This window comes from Caenorhabditis remanei, chromosome V (genome assembly GCF_010183535.1).
Source record: "Caenorhabditis remanei strain PX506 chromosome V, whole genome shotgun sequence".
In the NCBI taxonomy this organism is placed as follows: Eukaryota; Metazoa; Nematoda; class Chromadorea; order Rhabditida; family Rhabditidae; genus Caenorhabditis; species Caenorhabditis remanei.
Genome location: NC_071332.1, coordinates 15,327,492 through 15,341,293, shown reverse-complemented (window position 1 = coordinate 15,341,293; position 13,802 = coordinate 15,327,492). Strand labels below are relative to the sequence as shown.

General features: G+C 38.2%; 5 protein-coding genes across 5 annotated transcripts; 2 read left to right on the top strand and 3 right to left on the bottom strand.

Annotated features, from left to right (window-relative positions):
* Positions 1–111: 111 nt before the first annotated feature.
* On the top strand, positions 112–2,242 carry GCK72_020308 (uncharacterized protein; the record flags this gene model as incomplete). Its single annotated transcript, XM_053733502.1, has 8 exons — positions 112–304; positions 350–751; positions 799–933; positions 977–1,162; positions 1,208–1,381; positions 1,424–1,645; positions 1,751–1,915; positions 1,962–2,242. 8 exons carry the CDS (start codon positions 112–114, stop codon positions 2,240–2,242), a joined length of 1,758 nt encoding a protein of 585 aa, XP_053582415.1.
* A 1,348-nt stretch (positions 2,243–3,590) lies between these two features.
* On the top strand, positions 3,591–5,190 carry GCK72_020307 (uncharacterized protein; the record flags this gene model as incomplete). The annotated part of the gene is made up of 5 exons (XM_053733501.1): positions 3,591–3,866; positions 3,923–4,049; positions 4,094–4,301; positions 4,346–4,679; positions 5,065–5,190. The coding sequence occupies 5 exons, from the start codon at positions 3,591–3,593 to the stop codon at positions 5,188–5,190; spliced, it is 1,071 nt and encodes a 356-aa protein (XP_053582414.1).
* A 2,606-nt stretch (positions 5,191–7,796) lies between these two features.
* On the bottom strand, positions 7,797–9,228 carry GCK72_020306 (uncharacterized protein; the record flags this gene model as incomplete). The annotated part of the gene is made up of 5 exons (XM_003116515.2): positions 7,797–7,976; positions 8,021–8,218; positions 8,276–8,434; positions 8,485–8,694; positions 9,007–9,228. 5 exons carry the CDS (start codon positions 9,226–9,228, stop codon positions 7,797–7,799), a joined length of 969 nt encoding a protein of 322 aa, XP_003116563.2.
* A 312-nt stretch (positions 9,229–9,540) lies between these two features.
* On the bottom strand, positions 9,541–10,818 carry GCK72_020305 (uncharacterized protein; the record flags this gene model as incomplete). Its single annotated transcript, XM_003116621.2, has 5 exons — positions 9,541–9,726; positions 9,897–10,094; positions 10,139–10,297; positions 10,343–10,552; positions 10,597–10,818. 5 exons carry the CDS (start codon positions 10,816–10,818, stop codon positions 9,541–9,543), a joined length of 975 nt encoding a protein of 324 aa, XP_003116669.2.
* Positions 10,819–11,577: 759 nt separating this feature from the next.
* GCK72_020304 (uncharacterized protein) lies at positions 11,578–12,742 on the bottom strand (the record flags this gene model as incomplete). The annotated part of the gene is made up of 4 exons (XM_053733500.1): positions 11,578–11,970; positions 12,018–12,176; positions 12,220–12,429; positions 12,521–12,742. The coding sequence occupies 4 exons, from the start codon at positions 12,740–12,742 to the stop codon at positions 11,578–11,580; spliced, it is 984 nt and encodes a 327-aa protein (XP_053582413.1).
* Between the last annotated feature and the right edge of the window lie 1,060 nt (positions 12,743–13,802).

Here is a 13,802-nt window from a genome sequence, read left to right as displayed (position 1 = left end):
GTTACCGTCGTCTTCACATTCTTAATGTTCTTCTTACGTCGTCACCAATGTTTTATTCGTTTTTCTTCTCCTCCTTTTCCTCGAAAAAAATGTTTGTGTTCCAGCTGAAAAATGGATGTGCCCAATCCATACCAATACGATCTACTCATGCAGCTCCACTTCTCGGGTATAAGTCCTCCTCAGCTTGTTCATAACTTGCCATTGATTCGAACCGAGTTGAGCTCAGAAGAAAATCAGGAACGTCAATTGCTCCTGAGATCCAGAATTCATCCGCACAACAATGCTGGTGAACAGTCCAAATACGGTACGCCGATAAACTTGTTACTCAAACAAAATGTCAATTTTTAAGGCTCGATCAATAACAACTTCTGTCAGCCTGCTGCATACCAGCAACAAATGCAACAACAAGGAGTGCCAATGATGGGAACTGGCGCCCAACAAAATCATGCTTGGGCACAAGCACAACACGCGGCTCGGATGGCTTATCTGCAGCGATCTCAAATGAATTCTGGACAGCCGCCACCATCAATGTCTCATCCACACCAACAATATTACCAGCAAATGCCTTCCGGCCAGCAAGTCCCACCGGGAAGTCAAGCACCTCCGGGTATGTATACCCAACCTGGATTCTCACCATCTTACTGCTCAGAACCCGTGAATTACAAGCAGTGGATGCAAAGAATGCAGCGTTCAGCGTTGATGATGATGCCAATGTTTCGGCATGAGAGTGGCCAGGGAATTCCACAAATGAGTAGGTCACCCTTGGTTTAGAGATAATTAATCGTTTTTTAATTTCAGACCCCACTGCAAGCACCCATGATCCAGTGCAGTCAGCGACTCCGGTTAACTGTACTGGGAATGAGTCAGAAACCATTCCACTGAGCTTGGCTGACGTTGGAGAACGACCACCTACAAGTAAGAAAGAACTTGGAGGTAACATCAATAAAATGTTTCTCAACTTGAATTGTTTTTTCAGGAAACGCCCCTCACAGGATCCAGCAACACACACGGCAAGATGTTCAGATGCATTCACAGAAGGCTAATCAAGAACCTATAGTGATAAAAAGAACAATGGGCAATGACGGACATCAAGAGATCAAGCACCCCCGTCTGACTCCACCAGCTAGTGCTCATTATATCTCGACGCATAGCAATAAGAGAGGTCACCAATAGATCTAATTTCAAAAATACAACAATCCATTTTCAGATACCACTATTCGGTATGACATGGATGGTCTACTCATCGTCGACGTTACCTCATCGCCCTCAGCAAACATCACTCTGGATTCTTCCACGACTCATCAGTCTCAGAAATGTGCTCGCTCGGAGTCAATGAGCACAACGTGCCAAGAAGCCAATTCTCCGGAAGAAGCATGCAGTGGTAAGTTATATACAAAGATAAAATCACAAAGTACTATAATAGATCTCAAAATGCGTCTCAATGAACGCTTGGAGACGTATCGTTCAAAGGGCTCCGTTTCACCATCCGGAGATCATCACGCATCACAAGGGGGTCAATTTCAACGTGTAGAAGCATATCCACTCTCCTTAAATGACTGTGATCCGAGCTCGCCAACCATAGTGAACTCTTCCGGATATTACCACCAAACTTCATGTCAACAAGAGACTTGTGATTCTGTTCCAGGTACTCCTCACAAAACGTTTTTGCAGTGAACTTTTGTTTGTTATGTTTTCATTTTGTTAACTCCATTTTGTCAATAAATATATCAACAAAACTTCTTTTTCTCAGATGACACCAAAATTCGCGAAGCATCCATCGAACCTCCCAGGCTAACACCTCATCCTCCTATGAGAAGCTCTCCCGACCAGGACACTGCCGACTTGACGTACCTCCCAGGTCCGCTGGAACAATCCGGCCTTGTTCCCAAGGAGCAAGTAAAAGAACAGGAGAATGGTAGCATTTAGGTTTTCCTACTGTAACGTTTAGTTTCTTTTTCTAGACCATGCTCAAACTACCGCGTCTCACATTGACTCTCCAGCCTCAGGATATATCTGTCATCCGAAAAAATCCAAAATCCAAAAGAAGCAGTTGGAGAGAATTGTGAAAGCGAATGAAGTGAAGAGACCAACTTTTCATTTTCTAGACACGAATGGATTAGAGGATGAAATAGTGATGTTTGAGAAAATGAATACCACCCGTTTTGCCAATAAGCTCAGTGATTTCATGTCGAAGAACAATATTTCTCGAGTTCAGTTAGCCGAAATGACAGGCAAGAAATGAATTCCAGTCTCTCACAAATCTATTTTATTCTTTTTTTTTCAGAAACAAACCCCTACTACATTACTTGGTTCTTAGAAAGAAATTTCAAAGATATCCACGTAGATTGTCGACGAATCTACATTATATGGTATCTCAGATGTCGCGCGAGTCCCAAAATGCTTCAGTGCTACATTGGACTTCCGAGGATCCAGTCTTCCATTGATATGACGTTCTCCGAGAGACAAATATCTAGATTGAAAGAACTCATTCCAAAGGATACTGTAATGCAAAAAACTGTCGTGGAGGCTATCATTAAGAAAATCAATGGCGAAATCCCAAAAACTACGAAGACGGTTCATTTGACACCGAAACTTGTGAAAATTTGGTGCAACTGGATAAAAAGAAAGTAATAACTTAATAATTCAAATTCGCTTGTTGTTTTAACGTAATACAAATGTTTTCTTTCACAAAATCAACAATAAACTGTCAAACAATTTTCCAAAAACTAAAATAAAAATAAATGCGTTCGGGGGCCGCTACACCTCCTCGTTCAAGTACCACGTTGCCTAGCAATGGTAGCAAGTTTCTCTTTTTATGTGGAACTTTTTTTTAGTATAGGAGCATGTTGTCTAGCAGAAGTAAAGTGTTGTAGTGTGAAACCTAGTGCCGAAAAATCTTAAAATATGGAAAAATGCTACCGTAATAACGGTCTATTTTCAAAGCGGTATATCTTGGTTCCTAGAAAAGATATCGGAAAGTACTCAACTGCAGAAATATTATTCCAAGCTCATAAAATATTTAATTAGCTGAACGAAAGTTGACAATAACGAAACTATAATTGTTAAGAGTTTTCCAAATTTTTTCATGCGGGTGCTCCTATCGTAAAGCCTGTAATAGGAACGCGCGTAGCGGTGCCTGGTCGCAGCGGTACATCTTGGTTCCCATAGGAAAAATCAAAAAGCTATAAACTGACAAAATATTGCTGAATATTTATAGAATATTTCTTCAGCTGAAATTATTTTCATATCTTAAAAAAGAGCCAAGATAGGATGATCCAAACTCTTGTGAGCCTGTTTTACAGGTTTAACGGTGTTCGGAAATTAATGCGTACAGTAGGGTATCCTGCAGAAATCATGCTCAATGTTATCCATTGTTCTAAGAAATTTTTTCAAACTTCTGGCTTCTGACCTCTGTGCGAGATAGCTCTTCATCAACCCAGAATTTCCAAATAATCAAAAACACATTAGTCTTTTGACCTGTTCCTCTCATATGATTATTCTAATCAGTTGTTAGTGATGAATTAGAAATATCCCCCAAACATCCCCTTCTCCACTCACATCAGGTCATTCAGTCAGTCCTCACTTTCAAAATGAGTGCACTCGCCTTGTTTCTTCTCTTATCCTCAATTTTTCCTACTCTCGACTCATGTCTTGTCACCCGCGAATCTTTCAAATGTAACTGCATTATGGATAGATTAGACAGAAGCAACATTAATGGTGTATATAATCACAAAGACTACAAATATATTATAACACGGAATCTTTTGAGACCGAATGTAACGCAGAAAGGGTGTTGGACAACAGTCTTCTGTGAAAAGGGATATTCTCTCTATATTCTCGATGGAACAGGAATCGGTGGTGGTAATGTAGGTTTCAAAAAATCCATTGATTGAAAAAAAACAAGAGATCTTTTTGAGTATAGTCTCAGCTTGGTGTTGACTTCGTGGCATATGCGTCATGTGACAGAGAGAAGCTTATCTGGTCCGTTCGAGATGGTCGATTCATTCATTATTACACCTATCTGAGACCCATCTGTGTGGATGTGACAAGTTAGTTGACAAAGGGAAATCTTGATGCGAACTATAATTTTCAGCTGTGGATCTATGTACTCCCAAAACGAATACCACATTTCTCTTCGCGTATTCGAATGATATCAGCACTGAGAAAGTGAAAGAGTTCGCTGAAAGTTCTCTTGAAAATTATCGACATGAAAAGTCTCCTCATTTCACAACACTGGCCAATGTTCGTTTGGATGTTAATCTAGGAGTAGAAGAAACAATTAAATATCATTCAGATTTTGAGTATGACCTTTTTCACACCATCATTTCATAGTTCAAGTTTTCAGCGTATGGAAAGCTTCGATTTCTTCCAATCTTCCGGATCCATTACTCGGCTATTCAGACCCAGATGTTGGAAGTGACGTCTTGACATTCATTTCTAAGTTTCTTAATAACACGCAAGCCCCAATCTGTGGATCCAGAATATTCATTCTACTGAAAAGGTCTCCGGATGAAGAAGATATTTCTGCGTTGGTAGCAATCATTAAAAAATATCGTGTGGGTGTTTACACAGCAATATCATCGAACTCCTCGGGAGGACATCATCCAGAAACAATGGTACAACTGGCTGTACAGACTCATGGACTCGCTTTCTATCATGATGACAGGTCTACTAAATTTGTAAGAGATAGCTTCCAGAAAAGTTTCAAAATATTGCTTCTATTTTAAGACGGGCGGGAGCACTCCGTTCTTTACTAGTGACAGTTTAGTATATTCTATTAACATGGATGTAATTTATGAGAAAAGTACCTATTTGCCGAAACTTGACGATTCTTATGGTTACCATTATGGTTATTACTACTATATAGTTTTCCAAAGTTATGGTGCGTTTGAAATTTCATATAACCTTTTAGCATCTCATTATGACCAGGAATGACAAATGGTTTTCAATACTTCAAATTGACAATGGAGCACGGCGCAGATGCAGTCACTGAGATGTTCAATGCAACCCAATACGCTAATGTTTAGCTATTTTTCTTTCGTTTTTCATGTGATATTTTTTTAGACCGGTCATAGTGTTACGTCTGGATACTTGCGAGGTGGGGAATCAGAATACGTATTGATCATGCGTTATCTTTACAATGCGACTACAATGGATACGATGCAGATAAGAATTTACACTCTTGGGTAGAGAAAATATTATGTTTCAACTGAAAGATGGTTTTTTCAGAGGAGTAGACAATTGGATTCCTTATACATAAGTAAATGTCTTATTTTACACAATTATCATTTTAATAAAGTTGTCCTTTCACAGTTTTTTACATCAAACTGTCTCAAGGTCGAGTTTGAAATTATTTCATTTAAACAATAGGCAAAGAAAATTGTCAGATCAAACAAAACAATCAATCATCCAGCGTTTTTTCGGACGCTATTTTGATGAATTGTGTGAATAAATGAATGTTCAATTACTTGTTCCCCAAAAATTAAACTCACTTTTTTTTGCTTATATAATTGTTCTCCATTTGAAACTTCAAACGATTAATGAAGTAACATTTTTTATATGGAGAGGAAATCAATTTGCTAATTTTGGTGAATTTCGACTATTAGTTACTTACATTAAAAATGGAGATAAGCGTACAAGATTTTGATTATAGCCTTCAAAATTTTGTTTAGTAGACATGAATGTGGATCTTGACTGAAAATATGCTATCTGTATTTTACGCTCCGAGACGTTTCGAAACCGGAAATTCCAGTGCGGTTTAATGATAATCTAATGATAGGTCCAGTGCGGTCTAATGATAATGGAGCCGCTCCTATAAAGACACGGAAAAATTATATTTTTTGTGAATCTTGTGGTCATCAATTCATGGTCTCTTTCTCCAATTAGACGAGCAAGAGCCCTCAACAAGCATTGAACAGTCCCACTGTCTCAGTAGACAGCAGCTGTTTGCTACGTCGTCAATCTCGGTTTACGCACACAATATAAATCTTTAAGGTCTCCGAGACTCAACGTGTCCGTTAGCCACGTCATATCTGGGAATCTCCTAGACCTGGAGGTCTTCCACAAACACTGAATACAGCAGTTTCGGTCTACCAGAAAATAACAAACATGGTTTCTATAGAATAAGAATTGTATTTCAGTCGAAAGATTTGATTTTCCAGTTAAAAACTACGAATATCAAATAACTTGATCGATTGCAGACCCTCTCTCTGTATGAGTGAGAGCGAGAGAGCGGGAATCCAAAGGAATGGAAAGTCCGTCCAATGTAAATAGAGGCCTCGGTCACTAGATTATTATCCGTATGAAGGGGAACTCAACAGCAAGGAACACACCTTCTTTTCTGCTGATGTCAACCTTGTGACCACATTGAACGGACCGTCCATTCCTTTTATTTCTCGCTCTCCACTCACTCACCTACTCAGTGCTTTGAGAAGGCCCCCTCTTGGATTTGACCTTTTCGGTTTCCTCTCTCTCTCTCTTTTGTATCGTATATATCCCTGCATCATCTTTTAACCTACTTCACAGTAACAATTTCAGTCAGAAAAACATGCCTGATTCGGCTTCAACAAAACACCAAAGCGGCGTATTCAACATTCCGCTGGAAAACGATATTGTTCTTGAATGGAAATATCGACGAGAAAGGACTGCAGATAAAGCAATAAGTTATAACTCGTTTGTAAGTTTTTTTAATATATGGTTTTTGAAATCAGGGAGATCTAATATTTTAAAGAATGACCAAGTTGAAAATGGCTTGTTTCTTTTCATAGAGGTGTATTCTTGTTTAATTTTGATTTTTGTTTTAAATTTTGCTCTACTCATTTCATACAATTTCATTTACAGAAAATTCTAACGACAATCATGATGATGGTGATGTTTTTTTGCTGGACCATAAGATTTCTGGAGTTAAACAGTTTTTTGCAACAATGCCGCCTTTGTTATATTTATGGTTTCGTGGCTGCACTTATACTCATAAACCTATTTTTTGAACGACGAAGAATCGAGTGAGTATCGTTTCTATCGAAACTTCAATGTATAAACTTTTTCAGAGCAGAATTTTCTGCAAAAAACCAAAATGTGAAAAGAGGATATAAGCAACGAATTATGTCTCTAAAAGAAAAATCTCGTGTATTGGATAAGAAAGAATGCGTTTGGGTTTGTTTTGAAGTTTTCTGAAACGTTCATTTAGAGAATTCTTGGTTTTCTGAATTACGGCTCAACAAGTTTCAGTTTTCAATAGTCATGGAACAATTATATTCTTTCAGGAAACGGTCTTTATTGCAGTGTGCTTATTTTCTGCTTGGACTGGACTAGCTTTTAGATATGCGCAAAACGAAAAAGAAAATTATTCTGCCAAGGCTGCTTTGTTGTGTCTTCATTCTGTTATGCTTTTCGTTGACAGAGTATCAAAAATTGTTATTACATTTGCGAATCCAAAGGATACATATTGGCCGATTCAGAAGATATGGAAGATATGATTCCGGTCAGTATGATGATTATGTTTCGAGTGTTCTTTCAAAAGAAAACTTGTCTTTTTCTAATTGTTTTTTCACTGCATTCGTTATCAAATATTAAAAGTTGTCCTCTTATTCTCATACCTCATATGAAATCAATCATCCAGAGATTTTTCGGAATTTTTTTTTCTGGTTTCCCCATACATTCCACTCACCTCTTTTTTGCTTATCAATACATAATTGTTCTCTGTTTAAAAATAATCAATTACAAATGATAAATGAAGTAAAGTTTTTTGTAAAAGGAGAAGAATTCAAACCGGTAGAGAATTTATACGAAGTACGCATTCAAAGACTCGAATTAGTCACATGAACTCTCACTGCATCCGTTGGAATCAATCTTTTTGTTTTAAAAATTGGATGTGTCATGTAGAAGATCCAAGGGACAACAACAAAGTCACAGTCACTTCCATAGGGTCGCAGTGCTAGCAGGTAGGCAGATGCAGTTGGCCAGAAGATGAAGACGAACTAAAAATTAATTTTTAAAGTTTAATACTGTTTTGTGATTATACCAAGAGCGCCAAATTAGTAATATACGCCGGGAACATTGAAATAGTGATGAGTGTCAGGGAACGTTCGGCCTTCTTTATTTTAATGCTCTCCCTTGTGTGTTGTAGTTGTTTCAAGTTTTTGTATAGAAGAAAATTTGCAATCATGCATCCAGACAACCAGAAGAATGAGTTCAAAATGAGAGTTTCAGCCAGGCGCCACTTAAAATTTTAAGAATTAGAATCTATTTTTAACTTTGTTCTCTAAGTAGAACTTACACCAAACCACGAGCCTCTCCAGTGAAAGTAGATCGCACCAAACTGATATGTTCCCAGAAGTGGACGACAGTCTCCAAGAGCGGGTATCAAAGGGAAACAAAATAAAAGAGGATAGATGAATATAAAGGGAACAGAGATGCGGACAACCTTGGCGCAGATCTGGAATTCAAAAATTTCAAAAGATCTGAAAATCGATAATTAGGGTATACCTCATCAACTCGAACTGGATAATAAACAGGAATAAGTCTCAACAAGGAAAGTACAAATGGGAACAACATGGCTGTGTAATTAAAATATCCGGATAGAAGGAAGAGGGTTTTGATGAAGTGATTAGGTTGTACAGAAGCACACCAGTTAGTGATGATCCCAGTGGACGGAATTCGGATAGTGGTATAGTCGGTGGACATATAGAAGAAACTCTGAATAAGTTGGATGAGTGTTTATTTTAGCCAGCTTTCATATTAGACATTTGGTCGTCTAAGGAATTGACATGGTCTCACTATAGTCGCAGCAACTATGATGCTTACTGGAGGTTCTCAGAAAGAAATCAACTTTCTGATACATTTTCAGACTATACACTTTCAACTACAGCACATGAAACGTGTAGTTTCACAAACCTACGGCAACACCTATTCTTCAATTCTCCCGTCCGTGTCATTGGCCAGTCATACATAAAGTCTTCGATGTCAACCTAGTGTGCATACTGTAACCCGCACTCTCCCAACTCTTACCATAACCAATTGAATCACAATTAGAGTGAACACATGCGGATTGATTGCTTCATCTTTCTTCCAGAACAAATTCCGAAAATAAACTTTCAATATCTTTCCCACAATCACTATCGTTGGAGTCACATAGAACAGTGGAATGATAGCAGCCAGTGTTGGAATAGTATACGGATCAAATTTGTAGTTCAGATAAGCTGGGTCTCCGTTTATCGAAATGTTGTTCATGTCGCTTTGAAATGTTTGAAAGGAATTTGAAATGAAATGTAAGACAGAAAAAGCTGCAAAAGGAGTAAACGAGAAACGAAACTGGAGAAATTATAAGATCGAGAGTGCATAATTATTACTTTTCGAATTCTCGTGTTAAAGCACTAAACACTCAATGGTATAGTAACCTTTATCGTTTATTTTGTAAACAGAAAACACAAAGATCAAACAAGTCACAAAATTTTCAAGATGGGGCGAGTTACTCCAAGGGGGATTATAATTATAAGACAGATCAGACAAAATACTTCCTCATTCATAATTTAACGAAAAAAATCAAAATGTTATCTGACTCATGTGGACTCTTGTTGCCTCGGTGCCCTTCGGTGATGTTCTCTGTACTTTGAATATCGGATGAGTCAGGTAGAAGATCCACGAAACGAAGACGAATTCCACGTCACTTCCGTAGGGTCTCAAAGCGATTAGATATGCAGATGATGTGGGCGAGAGGAGGAAGGCGAACTGAAAATATTTTTGCTTAATTTAACTGAAATCTCTTAGATCCCAATGATCCGGCAAGGACCCAACGCCGACCGAATCGGAGGCAAAAATCTCTAATCGAGACAAAAATTGGATCAGGTTTCCCCGATTTGGATACTTGACTAGGTGGTCCAAAATTATCAGAAACTGACCACAAACGCAAAATTAGTTATATACGCCGGAAACATTGAAAACGTGATTAAAGTGAGCGAGTGCTCAGCTCTTTGTAGTTTGGTGCTCTCCCTTTTATTCCTCATTTTATGCAATTTCTTGTAGAGGACAATGTTGGCTACGGTAGATGCGGTAAGCCAGACAACCGAGTTGAGAAGGAGAGTAGTGGCTTGTTTGATCTGAAAATCTTGTGTGATTGTATGAAATTTGACTTATAGCCTACCTCATACCATGCACCGGTCCAGTAGAAATAAATACCTCCGAACTGATAGGTACCCAAAAGTTGCCGGCAATCACCAAGAGCTGGTATCAAAGTGAAGCAGAACAGAAACGGGTAAATGAAGATAAGAGGAGTTGAGATACGAACTATTTTTGCACTTATCTGGAATAACTTGTCTCATGGACTGTCACTTAAAGTGTCCCCTACCTCATCAACTTTAACCGGATAATAAACGGGAATCAATCTCAATACTGAAATCAGTGTTGGAAACAACATAGCTGTATAATTGAAATAAACGGACAACAAAAAAAGAATTTTGAGTCCATGATTGGGTTGTTGGGAAGCACACCAGGAGGTGATTAGACCAGTTGCAGGAATTCGGATTGTGGAGTAGTCAGTGAGCAAATAGAATATACCCTGAAACAAAATAAGAGTTTTGGAAACTTATAGAAGCAACTTACCAGGACTAAATGAAGTGAAATAACTGAGAAGACATGTGGATTAATCCGTTCGTCTCGTTTGCCCAACAAATTTTGAACATAAACTCTGATAATTTTCACTACAATATACACAGTTGGCACCAAATATGCCAGTGGAATGCATGCAGCCAGTACGGGAATTGTGAATGGATCAAACTTGTAATTGATATAAGCAGGATCACCATGTATTGTAATATCATTCATTCTCTGGACTAGTGAGACGAGTGAATAAAGTTATGACTAACTGGAAAATGGCAAAAAGTGGTCAGCCGTAGTATCTCGATTATCACATATAATTAGTTTGCAACCGAGATTGAGTTTCTTTTCCGCGTACGAGAGGGAAGCGGAAAGGGTGTCACAAACTTTAGATGGGGCGTTTTGAACCTGACTACAAAGAGACCAGAGAGTTTAAAAATCGTCTGGTGCGCCAACAGCTCTTTTTTTTTTGGAATAAATATTTATTTTGGTTCGAGGGAGGACAGATATCTACTGATATAACCAAAGGCAATTTACAAAATGATAACTACAAAAGAAAGAAGACTAATAAGTGAATAGAAATGTTGAGAATACGAAACTTACTAAGAAAGGTCATGGAGTCAGTCTGGAGTCATGAGACGTAACCTATATCATTGTAAATCTGGGAAAACGCTATATATATTCAGTATATATTCAAATATATATTCAGTTTTTGCCCTCAAAGCCTGATATTCAAGAAAAACAAGGCCAAAGTTGGGACCCCTTGCACGCTGCCGATATTTTTCACACGTCAGGAAGGTAATGACTTGCCAGGGGTCCAAACGTTGGCCTCCTTTTTCTCGAATACTAGACCTCGAGGGCAAAATCTGAATATATATTTAGCTTTCCAACGATATAGGCCACGTCCCATAACTCTAGACTGGCTCCACGACCTTTCCTAGTTAGAGAGGTTGAACCGTTTGACATTATATTAATTGAGAGAACAATTCAAGAAGAAATTTTCATTAAAACAACTGCAGCCCATTTTTGTCGTACTTCTTCTGTTGGCAACACTTTCTGTTGTTTAAATATGGGATGAGTAAGATAGAAAATCCATGGAACAGAAACGAAGTCACAGTCATTTCCATACGGTCGGAGGGCTACCAGGTATGCGGAGCTACCCGGCAGAAATATAAAGGCTGCCACAAATGCCAAATTAGTAATATACGCGGATAACATGGAGAGAGTGGTCACAGACAATGAAAACTCTGCTCGTTGCAACTTCAAACTTCTTCTCTTATTTCTTAATTTCCTCAGTTTCAGATAGAGCATTGTATTGGTTACTGTACTGATGAAAAACCATGCTATGACATTTAAAAATAGAGTATTTGCTTGTTTTATCTGAAATTATATTTGATAACAGACACTCAAAAAGATACTTTGCTTACATTAAACCAAGATCGATCATAGAAAATGAAGATAGCTCCAAAGTGATAATCCCCTTTGAGTTGAAGACAAGTCCCAAGTGCAGGGAATAGTGGGAAACAGAATAGAAATGGGTACAGGAAAATGAGAGGTGTGGAGATACTAACGATTCGACCCGATAGCTGAAACAGAATAGGTTTTATTCAATCAACAGGTGTACTGTACTTTCTCATGATTGAATGGGCGGTACAAAGGGATCAATCTTAGTATTGACAGTAAAAATGGGAAAAGCATGGATGTGTAATTGAAATAAACTGAGAGCATGAAAAGGACTTTCAGAAAATGACTTGGTTGTCCGGAAGCACACCATGAAGTCATGATTCCTGTAGATGGGAGACGGATAGTTGAATAGTCGGCGAGCATGTAGCAGAAACTCTGGAAATGCAGTCGAAAATTCTAGTTTTAGTTTGAAAAAAAAAGAACATTAGAGAGATTAGAACCTGCTCCATTCCAATAGATAGCTCACCAAAAACTGAGAGAGCACGATGATTGAAAACACATGTGGATTAATTAATTCTTGTTTCTTCCTTATCAAGCATCGAACATACACTTTAATTATTTTTATCACTATGAAAACAGTAGGAATCACATAGATTATTGGAGCAAATGCAGCAAGAACTGGAATCGTGAACGGATCGAATTCGAAGTTTATATAACGAATATCTCCTTGAATCGATACATTGTTCATAATATAAAGATGAAAACGGAAAAGTTAGATGTGAACAAAACAGAAAACTTGGAGAAAATTGTGAGCTGATATGTACGTGCACACCTAGACTAATCGCACTATAATTTACTTCAATGTTTTCGTTTTGGCCAAAGTTTGGTCGTTTTTCTGATCGAACTGGCTTTTGGCTCACGTATATGAAAAAATACATCATCTTCTTTGTCTCAATGTGGCGGAGATCTCGAAGAAGATGAGGAAACCTAAAACTACCAAGTGATTTTAATATTATGATTTCAAAAGACACCTGATAACGATTGAAAAAATAGCAACATAAAGAAATAGATCCATTCAAGCGAGTCCTTCACCTTCAGTTGTTCACTTTCATCAATATATCTATCATAGTTGTCCGGAATCCGGATTCCGGAAATTCCGGATGCCGGAATTCCGGTTCCTGTTCCAGATTCCGGAAAATGAAATTTTCATTCCGATTCCGGTTCCGGATTCCGTATTCAGGAAAAACTAAAATCTCATTCCGGTTCCGGATTCCGGATTCCGGAAACTGAAAAATGGCATTCCGTACAACTCTGATATATATATGGATTGAAGGAATAAGGGTTTGGGAATACAGTCTCATCCAACATGACCGTACTAATCTAAGAAATTACTCCAGTTTCTTTCTTAACGTAATATCCATCGATTACGGTATCTTTGGTAGTTGCATGAAACAAGGTCAATGGAAGAAGACCGTCTGAAGTTGCATGGAAAAATGCAGCCTGAAATATTTTGAATTCAAAAACTATTGCATGATAACTGTGAATTCGAGTCTGGGAAAACGGTGGCGACTTCGTTAAAACCCCTCTTTATTTTTTTCGTAAAACGTGATCTTATTCTTCAATCGTTCGAATTGCTTTAAAAGTGATGCAGAAGCTTTGAGAGTTCACAGAACGAACAGACATGGTGTACTGTAGCTGCAGCTCTAACCATAACACAGTTATTAGGTGGAACGCGGAAGTCTAGAAAAGGTAGACAGGAATTGACTAATCAGGATGAACTTGATTCTCTTTGTCATAGGATAATTCTT